The sequence below is a fragment of the Lampris incognitus genome, chromosome 19 (genome assembly GCF_029633865.1).
Source record: "Lampris incognitus isolate fLamInc1 chromosome 19, fLamInc1.hap2, whole genome shotgun sequence".
Lineage (NCBI taxonomy): Eukaryota > Metazoa > Chordata > Actinopteri > Lampriformes > Lampridae > Lampris > Lampris incognitus.
Window position 1 is genome coordinate 34,044,538 of NC_079229.1, and position 27,349 is coordinate 34,071,886.

A 27,349-nucleotide genomic window follows, 5' to 3' on the forward strand; every position below is an offset into this window, starting at 1 on the left:
GCACATACTCACTGGAGGGGAGGAGGCAGCAGCGGCAAGTTGACAGCTGACGCTTACCTCAGCGAACAGTGGGGCTGATATCGGCAAGGAGTCCACCTCGCTTTCTCTCTCCGTTTCTCTCGCTTCTTAAAAAACCTTAACGACTGCCCACTTCCACTCCGTTCCACCGCTGCCTAACTCCGCTACTGACCACCTCCACTTCCTCCTGCGGGGGCTGTCTGTGGCCCGATGCGGACCCAGCAGGGCGCGGAAGGGGGCGTGCCCCTGCCAGGCGGGAGCTGTGGCAGCAGCAGGAGCGGCAGCTCGGGGCTGTCGCCGGGGTCCGACTCGGACAGCGGGACGCCCACCGGCATTGGGATGGATGGGATGGTGGACGGAGGACTTGGTGGGGGTGGCTGTATTGGAGGAGGAGGGGGCAGCAGCCTGGGTGGCACTCTTAGGGGGGTCCTGTCCCGCTATTGGAGCTTAGAGAGTCTGCACTCCACCACAGGTAAGATTATGTACACACACACAGTTTGTGTGTGTGTGTGTGTGTGTGTGTGTGTGTGCTCTTCATAAGTCTGCCATTAATATGCTCTTGTTCTCTCTGCATGACGTGACTCACCGGGGTAAATAAAATCCCCATTAGAAATTCAACATATGGGTATTGAGCTTCGCTCTGACTCGTGGACATATGGCTGCAGCACACGTGTGCATGTGTGCTCACCTGCATCCTGGCACACTGACACCTAATCGGTGTGTTATTTTGTCAGGAAGTGTGTGTGTTTTCATACGTGTGTGTTTGTGTGCGTGCTTGTCTGTGTCGTGCCATCCGTCAGCTGACACTCACCGAAGCTGTAGACGCTGTGTTTATTTGTTCGGGTGGGCCCGCGGGTTTTACTCTCCGGTCGCCTGTTGTTTGTCAGCACCACATCGACTGGCTCATGGCGTTCGTCTGAACTCCAGTCAGTCTCTTTATCCGTCCGGTCGGCAGTAAACGATACCGTCCGGTGTGTCTAGTCGTAGTGTTGTGTCAGTGTGGGCCATGTGTGTGTACGCAGTCTGGTTCGCGGAACAAGATGGATCGATGGAGTATCAGGCAGCATCCATATTTGCTTCACAAGAGACTCAAAAATGTGTTTTCTCTCCCAAATAGCCGCGGTGCCGCTTCCCTGCTGGTGAAAGGTCTGCGCTAGAGCGCAGGGTGCTGGTCTCAGCTGAGGTGTCCGTCTAACCGTCTTGTTTATCATTACCCGGAGGCCTGGTGGCGTTGTATGTTGCTGCAGGTTTTGTGTTCGTGTAATTGTGCCCTGTTTTTTGATGCAAATGAATCGATGTGTGTGTTCGCATAGTGTAATTGATATGTGTGTTGTTTTCCGCACAGCAGTGCTACCTGTTATTATTCTGCTGTCGTCATCGGAGCGTGCTCATTCTGGCTTGCCGGGAGTGAGCGGACAGGGGAGAAAGAGAGAGGAACTGGCCGTTAGCTCGAGGCTCAGAGTCGGCGCACAACATGCGTAAACAACATGCACGGCATGGGACATGCTTGTAGTACACCACCAGATCCAGCCATGTGCCGCGTTGTGTCATTATGCTTCACCCGAAGTTACCGTCTTTGCGTTTGTGCGTTTGCCAGTCACATTTTGTCTGTAGCTGTGTGGGATTGTCAGCACCAGAGCTGACTGTGGCACAGGAGGAAGTGTGTACCTTGCAGGCGGAGGCATATATGCAGGCATGCTATTGTACTCCCATACAATGCAGCACGGAGGCACAGTCAAAGTCTTGCAGTAATTCAGCATATGCAAGTGTGCAATCACAAACACACACACACACAGAGCACACATATAGTCTGCCTTGCTGTGATGCACTGACTCACACACACACACACAAACATGCACCCAGTCTTTCTTTCTCTCCCGTTGCAGTCTTAAGAAAGCTTAATCTCAGCGAGCGTTGGGAATATGAACAGCGATACCGTTCATGGCTGGTGAGGCGTCTGACAGCCGCTGCCTCGCCATCGCCACGTTCCCCAGGCTGAGTGATGTTTGTGTCACCGCGGGTTCCCATGGTAAAAGAAAGAACGCTGTCTGCTTTTGGCCCCCTCGGTGGGACTCAGAGACGAACCAGGAAGTCATTTGGGCGTCCCGTCGGTCAGACGAGAGCGCCGGGCTGAGCGTCTTCCGTCCTTGAGCGGGAGGAGAGAGAGAGAGAGCAGCAGGGAGGTTGGAGGAGACGAGGTTCGCTCCTTGGGATTAGCGGAGAAGTTTAATCTGATTTTGGTCGGAGAGGTTTTTTGGAGAGGGCTGGATAAAGGAAAAGTCCCTCCATTTACGGTTGGCATGGTGACAGCAAAACCAAAGCCTCCGGTGATAGAAACACACAAACACACACACACACACTCGCGCGTTTGTTTATCTATCCCTTGTGGGGACAAAATAAGTTGTTGGTCAAAATCCTGCTTCCCTAGCACCAAATGCTAAAGTTATACCTCACTTCAACCCTTTCCTGAACACCCTAACCCCCCCCCCCCCATAAACAAAAATTCAGACAATCCAAATTTAAACCTAACCTTAAACCTGAGCCCAAGTCCAATGCCTAACTTCAATACTAGACCCAAGTCTAAACGTAACCTTCAAACCTAAACCCTGGCCCAGAATATCTCTTTTCCTTGTGGGGATAAAACAAAAAAAAGAAGTGGCGTGGCGATCTATTCCATTGGCTACCAACACGGGGGTCGGCAGTTCAAATCCCCATGTTACCTCCGGCTTGGTCGGGCGTCCCTACAGACACAATTGGCCGTGTGCGCGGGTGGGAAGCCGGATGTGGGTGTGTGTCCTGGTCGCTGCACTAGCGCCTCCTCTGGTCGGTCGGGGCACCTGTTCGGGGGAGGAGGGGGAACTGGGGGGGAATAGCGTGATCCTCCCACGTGCTACGTCCCCCTGGTGAAACTCCTCACTGTCAGGTGAAAAGAAGCGGCTGGCGACTCCACATGTATGGGAGGAGGCATGTGGTAGTCTGCAGCCCTCCCCGGATCAGCAGAGGGGGTGGAGCAGCGACCAGGACCGCTCGGAAGAGTGGGGTAATTGGTCACAAGTGCAGTTGGGGAGAAAAAGGGATGAACATCCCGCGCCCCCACAAAAAAAATGTCCCCACTAGGTAGGTGATTTCTGATTTACTCTTTTTATAAGGACATTTGGTCCTTATGAGTACAGATAAACACACACACACACACACACACACATTCATGGGTTCAGAGTTTCCAAAATGAAGCCGGTGGGTAGAATGACATCATAACTGACAGCCACGAAGACAAACGCTGGAAAAATAAGACCGAAGTGAAAAAATGGAATGGAAAAATGGAGACAAAGCAAGAGAGGCAAGATTGAGATGGTTTGGACATGTGTGGAGGAGAGATGCTGGGTATACTGGGAGAAGGATGCTGAATACGGAGCTGCCAGGGAAGAGGAGAAGAGGAAGGCCAGAGAGGAGGTTTATGGATGTGGTGAGGGAGGACATGCAGGTGGCTGGTGTGACAGAGGAAGATGCAGAGGACGGGAGGAGATGGAAATGGATGACCTGCTGTGGTGCCCCCTAACGGGAGCAGCCGAAAGTGGTAGTAGTAGTAGTAGTAGTAGTAGTAGTAGTAGTAGTAGTAGTGGTAGTAGTAGTAGTAGTAGTAGTGGTAGTAAAAATGGAAAGCTAATATTGGTAAAGATTGGAATGTTGCTTCGCAAGTATTTATTGTGTCTCCATCCTTTTTGTGATAATGCCAAACAAAATGCTGTAAACACCTTGAGCCTTTTGCATGACTGATTGCTGACTTTCTCTTGGATGACAGATTGAATTATGTCTTTTTTAGCTGCATCGTATGTCCTAATGTGGGATCTGTGTGCTTTCCTTCGTTGTTGTTTCAAGGCATCTTGTATGTTTTCACTTGTGTCGACGTCAGTCAAGTCCTGCGTTGAACCTTGACTTGCTCTCTTTTAGCCAAGTTGGGATTTAATCCAGTTTGTTTAGCATCACGGCGACCCCATGCCTGTGTGTGCTCCTCTAGACCACCATGTCACTCTCCTCCTTCAGTCCAGGCCCACTAGACCACCATGTCACTCTCCTCCTTCAGTCCAGGCCCGCTAGACCACCACGTCACTCTCCTTCTTCAGTCCAGGCCCGCTAGACTACCATGTCACTCTCCTCCTTCAGTCCAAGACCGCTAGACCAACATGTCGCCATCCTCCTTCAGTCCAGGACCGCTAGACCACCATGTCACTCTCCTCCTTCAGTCCAGGACCGCTAGACCACCATGTCACTCTCCTCCTTCAGTCCAGGCCCGCTAGACCACCATGTCACTCTCCTCCTTCCGTCCAGGCCCGCTAGACCACCATGTCGCTCTCCTCCTTCAGTCCAGGCCCACTAGACCACCATGTTGCTCTCCTACTTCAGTCCAGGCCCGCTCCTGCTCATTCCTCCTCTGGCAGTCTGAGCAACAGCAACGAAGTCTGTCACAACGCTGCTGCACAGATCCGATGCTTAACAAGAATGTTGGTGTGTGTACATGTGTGTGTGTGTGTGTATGTATGTATGTATATGTGAGTATTATGTGTGTGTGCATGCATGTGTGTGTGTGTGTGTGTATATATATATGTGTGTATGTGTGCATGTGTGTGTGTATTGTGTGTGTGTGCATGCATGTGTATAATGTGTGTGTGTGTGTGTGTGTGTGTGTGTGTTTGTGAAGAGGCGTACTCCTTCTTGTGTCGATGCTAGCCTGCCTCTGTGTATGCGAGCCTGAAAAGTAAAGTAAGCAAGGCCAGTTGGCAAACATGCAGTGCACTGTGCCAACCTCCTCGATACACACTGTGCACTCTGCAACCTCAAATCACACTCACACACACACACACACACACACACTACCAACCGACGTCATCAGTGGAGATGGAAGCAAGCGGGGGAGGAGGGATGAGATGTCTGAAAGCATCCATCCAAAAAAGAAAAGGGGAGGCATAGGCACTCTGGGAAATGGGTCTTTCAGCCCAGGGGCCTGTCCGTTCTGCTGTGCCCTTGTCCTCCACCTTCATTACATGTCTGAGTCTGCAGGAGTTCTATCCAAGTACATGAGAACTGCCATGACCCTCTTCTGCCTCAGTAGAATGCACTTGTTAACTTCAACGTTTTCTAATGCATTTAAAATGCCGTACCTGGACCGATGTCATTTTTCTTTCTTTTCTTTCTTTCTGGGGTTTTTTTTTTTGTGCTTTGGACGGATGTTGGATCTGTGTAGTAGGAAATGAATTACACGCAGTAAAATGTGGATATTTACCGTGCATCTGGGGAGTTTCAAGATGTGAACTTCATTAGTACTGAATGAAGTTAAGCTGTTTTATATTCTACTTATAATTTCACAGAAATACTTTCTGAAATAACCGCTGCAAATATGAATATCTTAGTCATCCGCTGTAGTAAGCGGTTTTGCTCGCACAAATTAGCATGGTTGTTGTTGTTGTTGTTGTTTTTAGTGCTTGTTTTTCCCTAAGTGTTTGGTGCGATGGCCGTGCTGCGATATCTCAGCGTTTTGACTGACATACGTGTGCCAGGAGCTAATGAGGACTCATCATGTGAGGCAGATGCTGTTATCTGTCTCCCTCCGCTCTGTGTCTGTCCAGACAACCACAGGGCCTGCAGCTATGCAGCCTTCTCTATTGACCACTGTGTTGCATGTCATTACAGTGTCCACAGCTGTAATGGGTTTGACACAGAAACACAGTGGATACTACCCATGATCCATAGCGCTTGGATGAACTGGCTTATATAAGTTTTCTTTTGGTAGGTCATAGGGGACAGAGTTTTTTTTTTGTTATTGTTTTTTCCCCGATTGGTCTTTTTTGGGGGGGGGGGGTTTCCCCCTTTTCTTCTCAGTTGTACTTGACCAATTACCCCACTCTTCCGAACCATCACGGTCGCTGCTCCACCCCCTCTGCCGATCCAGGGAGGGCTGCAGACTACCACATGCCTCCTCCCATACATGTGGGGTCGCCAGCCACTTCTTTTCACCTGACAGTAAGGAGTTTCACCAGGGGGACATAGCACGTGGGAGGATCATGCTATTCCCCCCTAGTTCCTCCTCCCCCCCCGAACAGGCGCCCCGACCGACCAGAGGAGGCGCAAGTGCAGCGACCAGGACACATACCCACGTAACGGCTTCCCACCCGCAGACACGGCCAATTGTGTCTGTAGGGACGTGCGGCCAAGCCGGAGGTAACACGGGGATTTGAACTGGCGATCCGTGTGTCGGTAGGCAACGGAATAGACTGCCACACCATCAGGATGCCCCTCCTGATTGGTCTGTGAGGCGACCAAATGGAGATTGTGATGTGATCCACAGATGAAGTCTTCCCGATGGAGGGCCCCGTGTGTCAAAATCGAATGCCGTTGCAATGAACTGGGAGCAATTAACCCGGCTAATGGGACTGTTGTCTCCACACAGCCCATTAGGTCATGTCAGAGATGCCCTCTGTGCACCATAAAACAGATGTAACGTTCTAGTGGGCTTTGTGAGGAGAATGACATCATGCTGAGACAAAAGGGGGGGGAGGTGGATGGTGTGGTTGATGACTGTGCCATGATTCAGTAATCTCCTGCATTCGTCCTCAGTTCTGATTCATTAAACAATAAATCCGGACAGTGATACCTGACGGTTTTATTTTTATTTTTGAAAATTATGAATTATTTGTCGTGAGCGGGTCATTGCAATGTTGGGATTTTACTGTTATTCAGAAATGAGGGCCGTCCATCATTTATGATTAATTATATTGTCCCAGTTTCTGTCTCGGTTCTTCTCTTATTTCCCTCGTTGTCGGGGCAATGAAATATGTACAATTGCATTTGATGTTTTCACATCTGTGCTTCGTGTTGCCCATATGCCTCGTGGAATATAGTCATTGGTATTTCATCATTTTTCTGCATATTTATGGCATCTTTCTATTACAGGTTAATTGTTAGCCATTACCCTGTAATTGTCTGTTGAAGTCAATACGTTATATCAGCACCTTCAGCATCTAAATAACTGATATAGACCTGTTTCGAGAGCAAATCTCATTATGTCATTTCCCTGGTTAGTTCAGATGTCCCCAGCACACCTTGCTGCTATACGCCGAGCTGTTCTGTTTTACAAACACTGAAATAATTAGCATTTCAAAGTAAAATCTTTCATTTGTTCTTTTTTTTTAAATTTCCCCCCTTTTTTCTCCCCAATTTTATTTGGCCAATTACCCAGTATATTTTACGAGCCGTCCTGGTCGCCGCTCCACCCCCTCTGTCGATCCGTGGAGGGCCGCAGACTACCACATGCCTCCTCCAATACATGTGCTTCTTTTCACCTGACAGTGAGGAGTTTCACCAGGGAGGCGTAGCGCGTGGGAGGATGGCGCTATTCCCCCCAGTTCCCCCTCCCCCCGAACAGGTGCCCTGACCAACCAGAGGAGGTGCTAGCGCAGCAACCAGGACACATGCCCACATCCGGCTTCCCACCGACAGACTGTAGGGATGCCCGACCAAGCCGGAGGTAACACAGGGATTCGAACTGTCGATCCCTGTGTTGGTAGGCGACGGAATAGACCGCCACGCCACCCAGACGCCCAGGAAACACTAGTATTTTATAACATCACATGTCGCTTTAGCCGTCATGTATATTTCTACTGAAAAAAAAAGTATGAAATATAGAGAAGTTTTTCTGGTTCTGTTTTTAAGCGTTCCCCTCGTTCATCTTCTCTTAGCCGATCTTCTTCCGATACTTGTGACACCCATTTAGACACTCATTTACATACAGCCAGGTCAAATTATGAAACCCCGCCCACTCTTACCACCAACCCTTGCTTGTACTTGTCACTCAAAGTTCAGCTCATGAATATTAATGGGGACTAGACGACTCACTCACAGTTCTTGAGACTGTGGAGAACACTGGTAACTACAGAGCACCAAACAACAAGTAGCTGCTTGACAACATGCTTAAAGCACTCAAAACCATGAAGTGCAACATCCAGCCATTATCCAAACCGCTCATCCTGCTCTCAGGGTCACGGGGATGCTGGAGCCTATCCCAGCAGTCATTGGGCGGCAGGCAGGGAGACACCCTGGACAGGCCGCCAGACCTTCACACAGGGTCCACACACACACACATTCACACCTCGGGACAATTTAGTATGGCTGTTTCACCTGACCTACATGTCTTTGGACTGTGGGAGGAAACCGGAGCCCCCGGAGGAAACCCACGCAGACACGGGGAGAACATGCAAACTCCACACAGAGGACATCCCAAGACGACCCCCAAGGTTGGACTACCCCGGGGCTCGAACCCAGGACCTTCTTGCTGTGAGGCGACCATGCTAACCACTGCGCCACCGTGCTGCCGACAAAACCACCAAGTGCAACATGTCATTGAAAATTCATTTTCTGCCTTGGACGTCTTCCCTGCTGGTCTTGGTCCAGTCAGTGACGGACATGGTGAGAGGTTTCACCAGGACACTGCAACCATGGAAAAGAGGCATCAGGGCAACTGGAATCCATCAGTGCTGGCCGACTATTGTTGTTGGACACTGACAGGAGAGGCACCAGATGCCGAGTACAAACGAAAACCAGCTGCAAAACATTTTAGGCTCAGTTGAACCAACACAACGTGTTGTTAACGCGTCGTTATGCAACTAAACACGTTAAATTCAATACAAGTTACTTTAACATTTCTCCACATCCCTGCGTGATACAGCAAATCTGATATTATTTTTGTGTTCAGCTTGGTATCGTCTATCGTAATCTCTCGTTTTTTTTTCAGGAAGCAAAACGTTTGAAAAAAAATATGTTGTCTAGTGTTATGGATAAGCTTATACAAACCACAATGTTAGTAATTTACAAACCAAAAACATGTTGCTGAATGTCTTATCGTGCCGTGTTCAAGGTTTGTAGAAGTGAAAAGTAAAATCTGATGTCCGATTTGGGTCCTGCTTTCAGGTTTTGGTCTCAGATGGTTGGATTATGTGCTCACAAGGCATCAGATCAGTAGGATGAAGAGAGCTTACAAATTTATCAAACTGTAGCTTCATGTAAACACCCAAGACATAAACAGCTGGAGTCAAAAATAGTTTCCACAAGCTGACTAATCACCGCCATCGTCAAAAAAATAGATTTATCTGATACCCATGCCAGCACAAGTCCAGCGGACACAGAGAGGAGAGCAGCTGAAGGAACCAGGAGAATAGTTTTCAGTAAATAAATGTGTAAATAAATGAATACATTTGCTTCTACCCGGTGTTGATTTCACAGAGCCACACACTGTAGCCGCCGTAAATCCAATATCCAGCCCGCCGGCATTAGACACCAAATTTCACAGACAATGTGAAATCAAGTACAACCCCGCGGCCGGCTTGGCAGCAGCCCAAGAATGTAGAACGCTAAAACTGTTTTTCTTTGTCTTTGGGAGAAAAAAGGAGAGGAGGAAGAAAAGAATGGCTCCTTGTCTTTGCTCTGTCACTGGCAACTGTGTAGTGAGGATGCTTTCTCCTCAAATAGATTTCTTCTAATGGCACAGCAAGGCAGCTGAGGCTGAAACTCTCTCTCTCTCTCTCTCTCTCTCTCTCTCTCTCTCTCTCTCTCTCTCTCCCTCTCTCCCTCTCTCTCTCTCTCTCTCTCTCTCTCTCTCTCTCTCTCTCTCTCTCTCTCTCTCTCTCTCTCTCTCTCTCTCTCTCTCTCTCTCTCTCTCTCTCTCTCTCTCTCTCCCTCCCTCCCTCCCTCTCCGCTGAGATGGGCAGAGCAGTGTGAAAAGGTGTGACATGGGGTTAGACCATCAGTCCTGTTAGGTAGGAAGTGTGTGTGTGTGTGTGTGTGTGTGTGTGTGTGTGTGTGTGTGTGAGCTGTACACAGTGGTGCCTGCACTCCGTGCTCACACTGTCATTTGATTGACAGGTTCTGGTTGGCGTTAGAGGGATGGAGGTTGCAGGGATGGGGTAAAAATACAGCGTGGCTCGTGCCTATATCTTCTGCTGTATTTTGCCTCTTAAATTGTCTCTTTGTATACGGAAGCCACACCCGGCCTCCGTCAGAGCTACCGACTCGCTTACTTCCTTCAAGAAAAGGCAAAAAACTTACCTCTTCCAGGTCTACCTTAAACCTTAAAGTGGTCTCTAGTGGCTATAAATATCATTTGGTGCTGGCTGCTACTATCTTACATTTACTTACCTGAACACCGTTATCATCAGTGCCTACAACTGAGTCCTTTTCTATTTGCACTTAACTGTGTAATTTGCCTGGTCGCTGACATGTGTCAATGACATATGCCTCTTGATGATCGAAGACAGACTTCCAAAATGTGCTCAATATGGCATATACGCCCCCCCCCCCAGTTGTACTTGGCCAATCACCCCACTCTTCCGAGCCGTCCCGGTCGCTGCTCCACCCCCTCTGCTGATCCAGGGAGGGCTGCACACTACCACATGCCTCCTCCTGTACATGTGGAGTCGCCAGCCGCTTCTTTTCACCTGACAGTTAGGAGTTTTGCCAGGGGGACGTAGTGCGTGGGAGGATCACGCTACCCCCCCCCCCAGTTCCCCCTCCTCCTGAACAGGTGCCCCGACTGACCAGAGGAGGCGCTAGTGCAGCGACCAGGACACATACCCACATCCGGCTTCCCACCCACAGACACCCAAATGGCATGTACTCTTAGCAGTGATGATTACTGTGTATTACTTCCACTTCATATGATACTACCAGGGTTGCCAGCTTTCATGCTTCTGTCATGTGACACGTGCTTTCACCTTCAGCGTCACGCTCTTTCATTTCCCAAACAATTCTCATGCCAGAACACTGCGACAGCAACAGAGATGAACAGCTGAACGTATCCTGGTCTTTTCAGATTGTAAGCGACACTCCGCCTGCGTACCCACTTGGATCCGCAGGGTCTCAATGTGCTCGTTATGTGAACAGACAGACAGACATGCGCTCTCCGCTAGTAAACACCAGGTGGTCCGCGCGTGGTAACCATGGCAACGGCTTCTGCGCACTACTGTATCCCTGTCGGTACAACTGTATTTTCTTTAGAAGGCTATATCAACCTATTAAAGTATATCTTCTAGAAATATTGAAAGACTCTATAACATAACTAACTCACACATGGCAAGGGTCAGTCTGTCGTCCATTAAGTTGGGTGACACTATGCATTGTGTAGAATCTACGTGATGCACAGTGTCTTGAATGGACTTCAACTTTTTTCTACGCCATAAAAAATAAGCTCATATCAGCCAATATTATCGGCCGATATGAGCTAATTGCAGATAAATTGGTATTGGTGTTTATAACGGCCAATAAATGACAATTATAAAAGTGATGGAGAGACGGAAGTTTGTCGTTACGTAGTTTGCAGCTGCACTGTTGGCAACACGCGTGTGTAGAATGCCACCAATCACGACAATCAGCCGACCCAAGCAGTCAAACAGAGTAGACTGCGGTGAAGTTAGATATTCAACAGACATCCACTCCGGATCCAGAGGCTTCCCCTGTGGTTAAGAGCGAGCACTCAGAGGTGAGCTAACTGTCCTCTTACTGCCAACACTGGGTGAAACAGTGAGAAGGAGCCCCTGGATCTGGAGTGAATATGTTAAACATCCAACTTAACTTCCCCGCAGTGCAGAGTAGCCCACAACAGAGGTCATCTGTGTTCATGTTCAGTTGATAATTGTCACATGAAATACATTGCTTAAATAATAATAAATATCCTCCATCACTTCTCCTCTTAGCCTGAACAAGCCTGACAGCATTCATGTCAGCATGCCTGGTTAGGTGATAGCTGGAAGACACCGTCGAGCAATAGTTCTCAACCGCAACAAAGAAACTAGTAGCATATAGAAGAAACAAATGTAAAGAAAGCAGTGTTTAGATACAAGAATATTTTGCCTGTTTTGATTTAACTTTGTTTGTTTGTAAAGGCCTATTTTATTTATGAATGTGCTTGAGTTTTTGTTTGTTGGGAACAAGCCACTACAAAAAGACCATGAAGATCAACGAACAGGAGGACCTGCATGTTGGAACCTTTGCGGCGTATAGTGACTAATAATAGAAAAGGAAGTCACGAAAATTATTACGTAGCAAATGTACTACCGCTACTTCACATCGTACTGCTATGATGTCACTGTGTAGCAAATGTGTTACTACTTCATATAGTACTACTGTGATATGATTACTAAGTAGCAAATTTACTACTACCACTTCTTCATATAGTACTACTATGATATGATTACTATGTAGCAATCTCTTGTGCCTGAAGGTAACATTCAAATTTATCTGCTAATTGCTGACTCTTGCAATTTACTTAGGATGAAAGCATGTGCTAAATCAGTAGATTTCAATGTTTTAGATGACATTGGTGACACGGTAGCCCATCGTTCACTCCTGTCGTCCAACATTAAAGGGACATTTCGCTGGTTTTCATGTGGCTGTCCAATCAGTGTTGAGCACAGATGTAGTCAGTTGAAACAATAAATTCCTCAGCACGCGCTATATTGACCAAGAAACCTAAGTTTTCCTGGTCGAAAAATGGAGTGGGATTAGATTTGTTGACAACAAACATGCCTTCTCGTTGTGTCATGCCTGGATGTCACAGCTACAGAAAGAGGAGAGAGTAAGCATAAGCTACAACAGATGTTGAATTGTGCAAAGAATGGCTCTGAGCAATTAAAACCCCCAAATATGACCAGAACACACTGACATCAGTACTCTGACAGATATTTCAACTGTGCAATACTCTGGTGTATATTTATGCTGCATTAGTACTGCATTCATGTTCTGCACATATTTTTACATATTTCTTATTTTTATATATATAGTTGTTATGTATTGTATTATAATGCACATATTTTTAGATGTTTCTTATTTTTCTTATTATTTATGTCATAGTCATATTTTCTCTTGTAGACTGTGAACAACTGCAACTTGACCCAATTTGCCCTCGGGGGTTAGTACAATATTTCTGATTCTGATTATGTTGATAGTTTTTCTTAGCCATGCAAAACCTGGAATAGTCACTGAGTGTGAAATGGGTTTTCTTCAAAATGTCTTTCCAGGCAGTCATGCCAGGCTGCAGAGAGATCTAGTTACCTTTAAAATAACACATCCTGGCCATGGAGAGAACACCGGTATTTACTTAAGCTTTCTTTTTCAGAAATATAATAAACATTTTGTATTATGTTTTGATATTTCATCCTTTTTGGTCTTCATGAATATTTTACTAAATGCTTACTAAATGCCTAGATTTTTTTTTTAAAAAAGCGCATAAGAGGTTCTGATCAATTGTCTTGTTTCCGTAATATGGTGAAATAGTTTTTTAAAGCACTTATTCCTTCTCACTTGGAAAACCCACCCAAAGGCAACAGCTTTCCATTTCTGCCACAAATGGCTTATTTATAACCATAGATCACCCTCCCCAAAAAACATGCTTTGCCCTGTTTTGGAAGGAAATGCAATGCATCTCGCCTCTGCAGTGAATGATCTCTGCATAAGCCAGCATCTGGCATACGTATATATAGGTGTACCTGCAGCAAACCTCGATAGTCCTGTGCGAAAATAAACAATTCAAGTTTGTGTGTGTGTATTATATATATAAGAATGTACGATAGTTGTAGGAAAAATTTTTTTTAATGCATTTCAGTACAAGGCTAACGGTTCAGACCCGACCCGTTAGTCGACTGGTTAACGTTGTCGCCCATGGTGCGGGAGACCTGGGTTCACGTCCCGGCTGCGGCGGTTCCTGGGCTACCTCCTGAATTTGCTATACTGGTGTCAGATGTGGGATGGTGAAACCGTGATGCCATCGGAAGCACTTGCGCCTAGAGGCGTGAGGGAGCTGATATGCTGACGCGCTTACCGAAGGGGGGGGGGGTGTAATGACCACGGATGAATAGACTCGCTAGCCCTTGGCTAGTGGGTTGGACCCTTTAGTTGACTGGTTAGCACAGTCGACCCGCGTTCGCATCCCGGCTGCCCCCTGAATTCACTACATTGGAATATGCATTTCGTGTACTGAAATGTATTAAAGTTTTTTTTTTCTACATCTACCTCCTCATTTGTTGAGCACTTTTCTCTACACCATTGATGGTTTCCAGGAAAAAAACCCCACTATATTATATATACATATACACACACACACATATACAGCTTTATTCAAACCATTGGTAGCTGCACTGAAGTTATTACACAAAGGCTTGCATATCACATGGTCAAAGCTCGTCCATTGCTACGTCCACTTCAGCATGCCCTCTGTACTGGTCATTGGGGGGGAGGATATTTGGCTCTGATGCGATGTTCGACACAGGCAGGCAAGATGATGCAGTTCCCTTTGCCAAGTTTCTCCCCTTGTAGCACCTCTCAGAAATTAAAAAATAAAAAAGCGATAAACAGCCACTCAGTATTGTCTGCAGAGAGCAAAAGACAGGAAAGAAAGTGGTCATCCATCAGGAAGCTAAAGTACTGATCATATACTGCAACATTAGCAGCTATCCCCACAAAGTTGAATCTGTTCATCTGGACACAAAAGTTTAGTGGGAGAAACATTTCATCACTCATCTAAGTGACTTCATCAGTCTTAGCATACTGCGGGTATCTCCATCCTTATCAATAGCACAGTTGCATAATGACCGAAATGGGCGATCGAACACAGGTTGCAAATTGCCGTGCATATTAAACCAGTCGCCGGTTTCAGTTGTTATGCAACTGTGCTGGTTTCGGTTGCTAACACAGTGGTCATTTTAATTGCAAGTTACCTAAGTGAAGACAACAAATAACGTCAGGGTGACAATACACCGGGCAGCTTTTTGGGCGATATGATAGAGCAATATGCTTGCAACGAGAAATTTAATGAGATGAGGGAAAAAATACTATTGAATTTATCTGGGTAACAAAAGGTTGCTATGCAATCAGTGCAAATGTATTGAGAAAACCGCTTGTCCAGCGTTGCCATGTATTACCGCAGTAGCCCACAGCTATTACTTTGTTGGCCAAAACATAGTTAGGTGATAAAATAATCGCTCAATGGTCATTTGCCAGCCCTGCTGGTCTTAGTTGTCTTTTCCAGTTTATCTTCGGGGTCCTGAAGAAAGTATCCAACACATCTCTGTCCATGTGAGGATAAAACTTAAATGCATAGTACTGCACAGTGGACAGTAGAACGTATCCTCTTTCCCTCTGTCTGTCTGTCTCACTCGCTCTCTCTGTTAGTACTAAGTCATCACCCATAGGCTCCTCCATTCCTTATGATTGCAGGACAACAGGGTCCAGGTTTCTTGCTGTCTTTCTCATTGAGCCGTCAGCTGTGCTCTCAGGACCTTGCTCTCTGACATGTTGGTTTTCAATTGGACTGAAAACTTAATTCCCGGCGTTACCGCCGGTCGGGTTCATGTTTTGATTGAGTCTGGCACAAGCACATTTAATTCCTTAATCAACATTTGGTCTCGCCCATAAGTATGCCGTTATCTTGCATGCATTTGAATTAATTTCAGATAAAATGCAATGTATTTTAAACTTTATTCTTGGTCATTTGTACTTAGGCCCCTGCTCTCCTTGTTTGACCCACACACCTCTGTTTCTTGGCATACGTTAGAGGGCAACGTAATAGATCCTTGGACTCTCCAAGATGTTCTTTTTGTCAAAATTTCTAAAACACAATGTGAACTGCACCTTGGCCCCATTATCTCTCATCTCATTCAAACATGGAGAATAGTTGAAGCACACTGTCATCTCTCCGATAAGTGGCACACTTTTTACCCAATATTCAATAATAGGGCACTTCTGATCGTTGGGAGACCTATTTCGGCTCCCCATTGGGAACATAGGGGTGTTGACTGTTTGAAAGATACTATCTTTAATGATCGTGGATTACTTTTTTTCTGATATCAAAGATGCTTTCAACCTGCCAGGTTCCTCTTTTTTTCTTTTATTTACAGCTTAGGTCAGCACTCGGAGCATATGGTGTCCCCTGACAATGACTTCTACCCACTCACCCAGTTGGCACATTATTTACTAAGCAGGTTAAAACCAAGGTTATGGTGTCTCAACTCCATCAGGTCTTGCTGGTGGCAGACCTTGTCGCACTTCCATTGGAGGAGGTTTGGAGATGAGATTGCCCAGATTTAAACCAAGATTTTGATTGGAATGTTGCGTGGTCCACTATCCATGATGCATCTCGCAACCCAGATCATCAAATCCACTTCAATTTTTCGCACAGAAGGTACTTTAGCGGTGTCAAACTCCATCCCATGAAAATCCTCAATGATCCTTTTTGTAACCTGTACTCAGTGAAGGTTCAGAGTGCGTTTCTTCATAGGGTTGTTTTTGGACTGTCCTCCTGTTAGACAATGTTGTGTCCAGTGGGTGGGCACGGTGGCGCAGTGGTTAGCACTGTCGCCTCACAGCAAGAAGGTCCTGTGCTCGAACCTCGGGTTTGTCCAACCTTGGGGGTCATCCCAGGTTGTCCTCTGTGTGGAGTTTGCATGTTCTCCCCATGTCTGCGGTGTGTTTTCGCCGGGTGCTCTGGTTTCCCCCACCATAAAAAAAGACATACATGTTAGGGTTAATACTCCTGTCTGTGCCCCTGACCGAGGCATGGCAAGACGAACTGGAGTTGGTCCCCGGGTGCTGCACGGTGGCTGCCCACTGCTCCTAGCCACACAGGATGGACTAGGATGGGTTAAATGCAGAGCATAATTTCCCTACGGGGATCAATAAAGTACCTCAAAATCAACTCAAAAATCCAAACAGTTTGGTACATGAAACAGTGTCTGTAACTACATGTGCTTCGATTCTAAATGACCTCTCAGTTCTTCATCTTTCCAAACTCGCAAAGCGTGTCATTTTCGCCGTACTGACAGCAGCCAGGAAAATGATTGCAACCCGCTGGAAGCCACCTCATTCTCTTTACTCTTAGCACTTGGAGCCTCTCCTTTTTAGATGTCAGATACATGGAGCTCTCAACAGCTCGAATTAATGGTGCCATTGAGAACACATTAAATGCTGGCGTAGTACCGCTGAATCCTTGAAAAACATTCTCTGAGGTTAAAATACTGCCTCTAGCTTTCTCAATCTAGTGTGCTCAGATGTTTAGTCCCCTCTGTTTTGCCTATGAGTGTGTATGTTTGATGTGTGTGTGTGTGTTTGTGTGTGTGTATGGTTTCTGTTATGTACTATGTATGTACTTTCTTTTTATTATTTTCTTACTTTATTTATCCCTTCTCATAGTTAATTATTTGGTTTTTCATTATTGTCAATATCATTACTTTGTGGAGTTTTTTGGGGGGGTCCCCCCCCCTTTTCTCCTCAGTTGTACCTGGCCAATTACCCCACTCTTCTGAGCCATCCTGGTCGCTGCCCCACCCCCTCTGCCAATCCTGGGAGGGCTGCAGACTACCACATGCCTCCTCCGATACATGTGGAGTCACCAGCCGCTTCTTTTCACCTGACAGTGAGGAGTTTCACCAAGGGGACGTAGTGCGTGGGAGGATCATGCTATTCCCCCCAGTTCCCCCTCTCCCCCGAACAAGCGCCCCGACCGACCAGAGGGGGCACTAGTGCAACGACCAGGACACATACCTACATCCAGCTTCCCACCCACAGACACGGCCAATTGTGTTTGTAGGGAGGCCTGACCAAGCCGGAGGTAACACAGGGATTCGAACTGGTGATAGACTGCCACACCACCCGGATGCCCATTACTTTGTGTTCTAATGCATCCCGTGAGGCGTTCTTATGTCTCGGGCTCATTGTATGTATGCTTAGTGAAAGAATGGTAATTTCATGTTTCTGGTAATCTTATTTTTCGTCAAGTCACATATCTCCGTTTTGTATGGTTTGTATGCGACGTGAGAAGGATATGAGATGTTCTTTATGACTTTGTGAGTGCGAGTATTGACGCTCTTTCCCTGTACATCATTACACAAAATGCTTATTTTCGCTGCTTCTTCACATGGAAGTACTGCATGTTCTCCTTTTACATATTCAGGGTGTCAGCCACATCTCTGCATCCGCACCTCCAAATGAACCTCTTATGTGTTAAGGCATCACATAGAGGTGTAAGGGCTCACAGTTGCACCTCCTAATTGGTGTTGACTTTTTTTTCCAGCTCTAAAATGAAAATTATTTCACAATCAAAGGGAGGCCTGGCTGAAAACATTTTGCTGTAAACTAGTCGGCATACCACACTTCCTAACACAACTTGAGAGACAAACACAAACTATAAATATGTAAAATATCAATGTGATGAAGTGGGACTGGGAGGAAGTCAGGTTGGGTGACAAACCTGTTTGCATTTTCCTCAAACAAAATCAGTTATTCATGATAAACCTCAGATCCCGAGTTGAGTTTTTTTTCCTGTTGATACCGATGTTTAAATAATGAGAGAGACAAATCTATGGTTTACAAACTGAAGAACCTTGCCAAATACATCACTTTGGGCAGAAAGTCAAAGGGATGCATGCCCTGAATAGCAGGGATTCTTTCCACACTGTGGGTGATAGTCGTTTCCTCAAAGGCTTCTTTCATTAAGCTTGCATAAAAATCTCAAGACTCGTGGTGTGGTTTTGTACGGCTGGTGGGGAACACCATTAAGCCTTGGGAGTGAAAATGCTCCCACCCATTCTCCTGCTTTTTAGGTGAGATGAAATCCATTTTGCCGTTTTGTGTCATCGGTAGATGGAATATCTGGGACACCATACTTCCTCAGTCCTGTGTGCTATCGACAGTCTACACCTCTTTTCAAGGTGGTTCTCTAACATCTGTTAAGTTTCCTTTTAGACGAAAGCACCTCATGAACCTGGCTTACAACTCACTCCCTCACAAACTGACATATAGTGTCACATTCAGCTGTACCATCTGTGTAGATTCGGGGGGTTGCGACCCCTCCAACAATGTTTGTTAGATTAGTGCACCTAGAAATGAAGTGCATGCTGCTGTAAGACTGTAAAGATTTTTCTATTTACATTTTAATCTGCATTGTTGAGAAAATCAGCAAAATATATTTTTCCCGCACCCCTACCACTGTTCTCTCTTAGTCTCCCCTTTGTATTCTATGTTTCATATAGGAAGATCATTTCAGGTCATAGGCGGCATGGTGGCGCAGTGGTTAGCACGGTCGCCTAACAAGAAGAAGGGCCTGGTTGCGAGCCCCAGGGTCATCCAACCTTGGGAGTCGTCCTGGGTCATCCTCTATGTGGAGTTTGCATGTTCTCCGTGTCTGTGTGGGTTTCCTCCGGGTGCTCCGGTTTCCTCCCACAGTCCAAACACATGTAGCTCAGGTGAATCAGCCGTACTAAATTGTCCCCCAGGTGTGAATGTGTATGTGTGTTGGCCCTGTGATGGCCTGGCGGCCTGTCCAGGGTGTCTCCCCGCCTGCTGCCCAATGACTGCTGGGATAAGCTCCAGCATCCCCGTGACCCTGAATAGGATAAGCAGTTTGGATAATGGATGGATGGATTTCTGGTCATTTCAGGTAGGACTTCACAGAAACACCATTGACAGATGTAAAACATCCTCTATCACCTTTAACCTGCTCAAACAAATCGAATTTAGATGAACGTTTTAAAGTGTTTCTGATGTGTAAGCTTGCTTTTCTTGGTTGTGGGTTAGCTAAAAACATAATTCAGATTAGACTCACATCAGTCTGTAAACCCTTCGCTCAACTAGAGTCTGAGGACAATCTCCCAGCTTTCGCTGCTGAAACTGGGTGGAAACAATTAGAGACTTTAAAAAAAACTGCATTGCAGAACCAATCCAAAGTCTTTAGGGTGGCCCTTCATATCAGGGCGGTGACGTGCAGAAGTCGTGTGCTTGTAAACACTATTGTACCAGCAACACGTGCATTATGGGATGGCTCAGTCACCGAAGAAAATTGAAATACTTAAAGATAGATAGATAGATAGATAGATAGATAGATAGATAGATAGATAGATAGATAGATAGATAGATAGATAGATAGATAGATAGATAGATAGATGTACTTATAAATCCCCATGGGGAATTAACATAACCCATCCCAAGACACACTGGGAGCAGTGGGCAGCTGCAGTGCCCGGGGACCAACTCCAGTTCTTCTTTCCATTGCCTTGCTCAGGGGCACAGACAGGACTATTAACCCTAACATGCATGTCTTTTTGATGGTGGGAGGAAAGCGGAGCAAGTCACAGACAGCTGGCCGGGCTTGATAGACCAAACTTTTGCAGTAACCAGTTGGTAAACAAGCCAACGCGTCTTTCTTGTCCTGGGTTAAAAGCTTCAAACAAAGTCGCTGTAAATCCTTGGTTACACCAATTTTGTGGACTGAGCACACATTCGATGAAATGGAATCAAACGTTGCTCGGGACATCCATTTTCAATGTTTTAAAAAGCTCTCTGTGTCACAAAGTGATTCCCTGTATCTCCAGTTTGTTTCAGTACAGAGGAGGATGGGGGCAGGGATCATTTCCAGTAATGCATGTCCTAGATTTTCAAAGCAGTTAGGCGTAGGTTTGTTAGCGGCCATTCTCACCGCCATCGTAGCAACTATGTGTTGCGTGTAGAAGTCTCCAGACATTGGTAGGTGGAGATCTCCGATTGTGTGGAATCACGAGAATAGATTCAGATGAGCGAACTGTCCTGTTGAACCGCTGCAAAAGCATCTATTTTACAATGTCAGTGTTAATCCCAGTGACCCTGAGTAGGATAAGCACTTTGGATAATGGATGGATGGATGGATGGATGGATGGATGGATGGATGGATGGATGGATGGATGGATGGATGGATGTTAAGCGTCCATTCAGGATATGATGTCAATAATATGTGATGAAAATGTGCAGTCGGTACTAGACCTACTTCCAATTACAAACTTAACACAATGATCCATTCCGCTCACAACAAAGTCACACAACAGTTGTGATTCACATCTGTGACTCGTGTGCTTGCTTTCAGACTCCTCAAATGATTTCGAAATTGTAATGAAAACTTATAAAATGCTGTCCTTGCTTGTTCCTTCCTGAATTTTTCTGCCAGTTTGTATAATTTTTTGTTTACTGTTGGAAGGTTTCTTCCCTTTCTCATGCTCTGAGTAATACCACGTTCTAGTCACAATTCTTGCACAATTCTCTGTCTCTGACAATGCCGTCTTCCTTTTTTCTTTTATAAACCCCCAAGTTTTTTACTCCCATCGCTGCATTATATCCCTGATCTCCTCTAGTTAACTCACAACCATAGCTTTCAGCCGTTTTCTGTCTATTCTTAGCTCTGAGTTACGACTTCAGACTTCCATTAGTCCTGGGTCATTGCACTCACTTCCTGCTTCTTGACCTTTTTCTTCTCCAACTGACCTCCTTTTTCTCCAGACCCTTTCCTCCTCCTCCATGGCGAGGTTACTGACATCTTGCAAGGTATTGTTTTACTTGTTGCTGCCAACTTCACCCAGCTGACCAGACCAGACTAACTTTTGGAGAAATATGAAAATGTTCTTTTAATCAAGTACCTTTTCTTGTCCTGGTGGCTTTTAGGTTCATTTCATACTTTCATTAGTGATAAGCCACAACGGGCATCTCTTTGGCTTCTTCCCCCTTTAGTACTCTTCTAGGAATGTCATGTCCATCCCATGTCCATTAATTACTACATCATGCACTGTTGATCCATCTAAGATCTCTTGGTCTTGGTCCTTTCAGCTGTCCTTCCTAAATGTCACAATATATTTTGTCTTACTGTCCTATATCACAGTCGAAAGATAAAATCCAAGTTAGACATTGAATCAGATGTAGGGTGATGTTGGATGTATACATAAAGGTCGATGCGATGTGTGTCCGTGTGTGTGTGTGTGTGTGTATATATATATGTATATATATATATGTATACTGTGTTGTATGTCTTTGCAGGTCACACAGTAAACCCCAGTTTGTTGGTATTGAAAAACTGACACTTTGTTGACATTTTTCAGTTACGCTGTGATTTAATAGTTTTGTCTTGTAGCATTTTATTCGGAGTACTTACAGTCCTTGAGTGTCCTGAAACAGTAAGGTCCATTGTTCGGTTGAAGTCATAGTACTGTATCCGGTGCATCATTGGTTGGTTGTTCTCCAGTCAGAAATAATCTTTTTCTTCTCTGACATATTGCCTCCAGAGGTTTCAGGCTTTCCACTTTTACATTCCCTCTGCCTAAGTATGCTTCCCAAAACACAGAGGGCAGCGAGACCTTGAGAATGTTTGTTATGTCTGATAAGACCCCAGCCCTGTCAGGTTTGAGAGGCTCACACCTTCAGGCGCTGACCTTTGCCGAAGGAGCCATGATGAGTCACTCACATGACAGTTTTTGTATGTGTACCAGCAGTCATCTGTCTGCTTGTATGTCTGTCTAGTCATTGTCTCTGTCTCTGTGAAACCGCGGCAGTTTTCAGGCGATAGTGCAGAAAAGGGGGGCTGAGATGTACATATGCAAGAAGTAAAAGTCTGGCCAAGGAGGCTGACATTCCATTGTATAACCCCCCCCCCCCCCCACAAAAAAGAAAAAATCCATTAATCCATTATCCAAGCCGCTTATCCGAATTCGGGTCGCGGGATGCTGGAGCCCATCCCGGCAGTCATTGGGCAGCAGGCGGGGAGACACCCTGGACAGGCCGCCAGTCCATCACAGGGCCGACACATAGACACCTAGGGGCAATTTAGTACGGCCGATTCACCTGACCTACGTGTCTTTGGACTGTGGGAGGAAACCAGAGCCCCCGGAGGAAACCCACGCAGACACGGGGAGAACATGCAAACTCCACACAGAGGACGACCCCCAAGGTTGGACTACCCCGGGGTTCGAACCCAGGACCCTCTTGCTGTGAGGCAACCACGCTAACCGCTGCGCCACCGTGCTGCCCTCTTAGTTTTGTTTACTCTGTTTTAATTTTGTCTACTCCGTCCCAGTTCAGTCCACTCTTCCCCAGCCCCGTCCACCCTGTCCCAGTTCTGTGTACTCTAGCCCAGCTCCGTGTGCTCTGCTTTGGCTTTCTTTAGTTTAGATGTGTTGTAGTTTTGTTTAGCTCAGTCAGGTGCGGATGGGCCCCCGTTGGCTTGGCCAGGCTAACTGACTGGTATGTAGTCAGGACAGCATCTATCACGGTGTTTTGGATGAGCAGAGGAGGGCAGGATCTCAGATAATTGGTAGTTTGTTCATCTTTGAAGGGTCTTGGGGCAAAAAAAATACACGAAATAAGTTGAAATAGCAGCACTCCAAAAAATCAATAACATAATGTAAGAGATGTTAAGCTCATTTTTCCATTGATCATAATGGGCTGATGTGTTTGGGCCTCGTGGCCTCATTAGAGCTCCACACAGACTTAATGGTATCAGCCTCTTTTACACAGTCTGTCATCATTCCTGCTGGTGTAGGTGGAGACACGTTTACAAATGTAATGCAAAACACAGTTATTATACTTGTAAAAATAACACGGCGACCATCTCAAAGTACTTAGCTTAGTATAACAAGGAAACGTGTTCATACACAAAATTAGCCTTGTTACCACCAAAACAATTTAATGCGCATCATAAAGTATTGCATAAGAAAAGATCGATTGTAAAGCTCGCTTTTTAATATCGTTAAAATCCTTTTCACACTTGCTTAAGCTGGTGTTTGCCCTTGCTGATGAAGATTTATGCAGTAAATGGGCGGCGGAAACACATTTGTCTGATAAGGGAAATGCAAATTAAATTACTGGCATAAACATCTGTTTCTTTATCTTAACGGGTCCATCTTTCCGGCGGGCGTTGAAATATGACGTAGGACACATAAAACTACGTTCAGAGTTTTATTTGCTTAAACAGATCTGATGGAAACACGCGTAATTCGCATTTCGATCTTAAAATTTGCTTGACGGGTGGGTGGAAGCACAGCAGCTATTAGCCTACAGTCAGGAAACATGTATCGTTGCTGGCATCATAATTCCAATGGGCTTTAAAAGACGGCATCGAGCGCTAACATCCACCTCAAATGTGCTGTCGGTAGTGAAACACATTTCAGCATTTACTCCTACTTTCAGCTGCTCCCGTTAGGGGTCACCACAGCAGGTCATCCGTTTCCATCTCTTCCTGTCCTCTCCATCTTCCTCTGTCAAACCAGCCACCTGCATGTCCTCCCTCACCACATCCATAAACCTCGTCTTTGGCCTTCCTCTTCTCCTCTTCCCCTGCAGCTCCATATTCAGCATCCTTCTCCCAATATACCCAGCATCTCTCCTCCACACATGTCCAAGCCATCTCAGTCTTGCAGTGAAACACATGTCAGCATACGTCACGTTAATCCCGTTAATAGTACTCTTCATAGGAAACACGGTTAAGGGAAATCATCATTGAGTCCCTGTGGTTGCATTGCATTTAATGTGTGTCAGAAATGTCTCTCGAGGGCGTCCGGGTAGCCTGGCGGTCTATTCTATTGCTTACCAACATGGGGAACGCTGGTTCAAATCCCTGTGTTACCTCCGGCTTGGTCAGGCATCCCTACAGACACAATTGGCTGTGTCTGCGGGTGGGAAGCCGGATGTGGGTATGTGTCGTGGTCGCTGTACTAGTGCCTCCTCTGGTCGGTTGGTGCGCCTGTTCGGGGGGAATAGCGTACTACGTCCCCCTGGTGAAACTCCTCACTGTCAGGTGAAAGAAGCGGCTGGCGACTCCACATGTATCGGAGGAGGCATGTGGTAGTCTGCAGCCTTCCCTGGATCGGCGGAGGGGGTGGAGAAGTGACTGGGACAGCTTGGAAGAGTGGGGTGATTGGACGGTTACAGTTGAGGAGAAAGAAAGGGGTGGAAATCCACACAAAAAAAGTCTCTCTTTTTGGGACAATGATAAATTCTTCGGGTCAACAACGCCTCCTTTGATGGCGGCCGCAGGCGGCAAGTAATCAAATAGGACAGGTGAGACAAAATGTCAGAGGTAGAGATGAGATGGCGGTGACACAAGAGTGATGAGGAGCAAAGGGTAATATCAAAATGAGACGGGGAAAGGGATGAGAGGAGGGACAGAAAGGAGAGAGAGACGGCGCGAAAAGGAAACTGATGGAGAGAGATGGAGGCTGAGATCAGTGCCGAGTGCAACAACGGACCGTCTGTGTTCTTCACTGTCAGACGAGTCAAGCTCTTTGTAATATATTCCATTTATAAGAAAACAAAGATTAAGTGCAAATATGTAATAAAAAAAAACGGGTAAGGATAAAAACATACAGTTCACAAAGGTTAATGGTTTCAGGCTGTCGCAGAGAAAGGCAAATCTTAAAGAGCCCATGAAATGAAAAATGTATTTTCTCTTATCTTCAGTTAATTTACATCTATTCATAGGAAGGCAAGAAAATCACAGTTTTCAACATCATATCTGTGTATCTGTTGTAGGGATGGTCTAGGATAAGCGGTTTGGATAATGGATGGATGGATGGATGGATGGATAGCACTGCATTAGCAGCCGTGATACTTGGCATTATTCTGTATCTCGCAAACGCCGCCGAAAGTGTCGCTGAATGTGGAAACATACTTCCTGCTTTGCAGATAGGGAGTGCCACATACGTATGTTGTGTTATTGACATTTTCATCCTTTTGTACCACTGAGTGATGCACTGCTGCATCTGGAGCTGGATCTGGAGATGGATCTGGAGATGGATCTGGAGATGGATCTGATGCTGGGGGATTGAACTTCACTGGTTTTTGATTCTGTGGTCTGAGCTTTTTTGGGCATGTCTTTTGATTAACCCTTTCAGTTATCTATCTATCTATCTATCTATCTATCTATCTATCTATCTATCTATCTATCTATCTATCTATCTATCTATCTATCTATCTATCTATCTATCTATCTATCTATCTATCTATCTATCTATCTATCTATCTATCTATCTGTCTGTCTGTCTGTCTGTCTGTCTGTCTGTCTGTCTGTCTGTCTGTCCGTCCGTCCGTCCGTCCGTCCGTCCGTCCGTCCGTCCGTCCGTCCGTCCATCCATCCATCCATCCAGCCAGCCAGCCAGCCAGCCAGCCAGCCAGCCATCCATCCATCCATCTATCTATCTAGCTTAATTTCCCATTCCTTTCTCGCTCTCTTTCTCGCTGCACTTTTTCCACTTTGCCTTTTTTCCCTCTGCTTGTCCTTCATTCGTCCCCCCCCCCCCCCACCATGATATCATGGCAGACAGGGTGTATGGTGCTTTCACAGACCTGCAGACAGTGATAGATGGAGAGAGAGAGAGAGAGAGAGAGAGAGAGAGAGAGAGAGAGAGAGAGAGAGAGAGAGAGAGAGAGAGAGAGAGAGAGAGAGAGAGAGAGAGAGAGAGAGAGAGAGAGAGAGATGAAAATAGTCCTTTTGTGACGTTCTCCATGTGTCAGTGATTGCATATGGGCCTGCATCCGCCATTCCTTACATGTGTGTGTGCTTTCAGTACACGCACCACTCCGAGCACCAAGGCCAAAGGAGGAATTCACCACGGCCTTGCTTTTCCTACCAGCTCCTTATTAACTGTACGCCTCGCCTCCCTCTCTCCCTCTCCCTCGCTCTGTCTGTTATTCTGTGTTTCCTCCTCACTTCATGCGGTCGGTCGCTGGCTTAGCCGCAGAGCTGGCAAATCCTCATCAGAGAAGATCAGTCACGTTCGCAGCTCTTCACTTACTGCTGCCACACTCCCACATCCATGCAGCGCTGAAGCAAGGCTGCAACTTTTCTCCCGTTGTACACACGCGTGTGTGTGTGCGTGTGTGTGTGTGTGTGTGTGTGTGTGTTTGTTTCAGAAACAGACTAGATTGTAGCCTGTGTGGAGAACCACACACGTGCCCGTGGGAATCCCGGTTCTAAGTGGTGGAATATATCCAGGCCCACAGGCCTTCTTTGCAGCTTTTGTATGCCTACACATTCATTTATGTGTTGTTTTGTTTTTATTTTTGTTTTCTGGTGTATTTATGTTGTCTTCCATCTTTTGTGTTTTCCTTCTTTGTGTCTTTGTGTGCACAGCGAACCACAGCTGCACCTCGGACTCACTATCACCAGCAAGATTAGTTGAATAATAAATGCTGTTTATCAGTTGGACGTTGCTGGGGATAGATGGTGCGCTAGCTACCTTGCTTAGTGTTGCCGTCCAGCACACTCATTTGGCTCCATTACAGTAACACATTCACTACACGGGTGTCTTCATTATCTGGCGTGCACGTCTAAGCACATATCTCAGCCTGCATGTATGTGTGATTCTGCATCGTGTGTGTATATGTGTGTGTGTGTGTGTGATAGGCCAGTGAAGAGACGTTAAGCTGAAATAACCTTTGTGGCTCTAAAACACAAACTGCGGCCATGTGCTTCGCTCATACTCATACTCATCATCATCATCATCACCACCAC

At 46.2% G+C, this 27,349-nt stretch overlaps 1 protein-coding gene across 1 annotated transcript in view; it reads left to right on the forward strand.

The window, feature by feature from the left end:
• Window positions 1-228: 228 nt before the first annotated feature.
• LOC130129786 (rho guanine nucleotide exchange factor 4-like) overlaps window positions 229-27,349 on the forward strand; it is a 75,158-nt gene continuing 48,037 nt past the window's right edge. Inside the window, exon 1 of the mRNA XM_056299432.1 lies at window positions 229-490. Coding sequence (XP_056155407.1) covers window positions 229-490 — 262 coding nt within the window. The remainder of the gene's footprint in view (window positions 491-27,349) is intronic.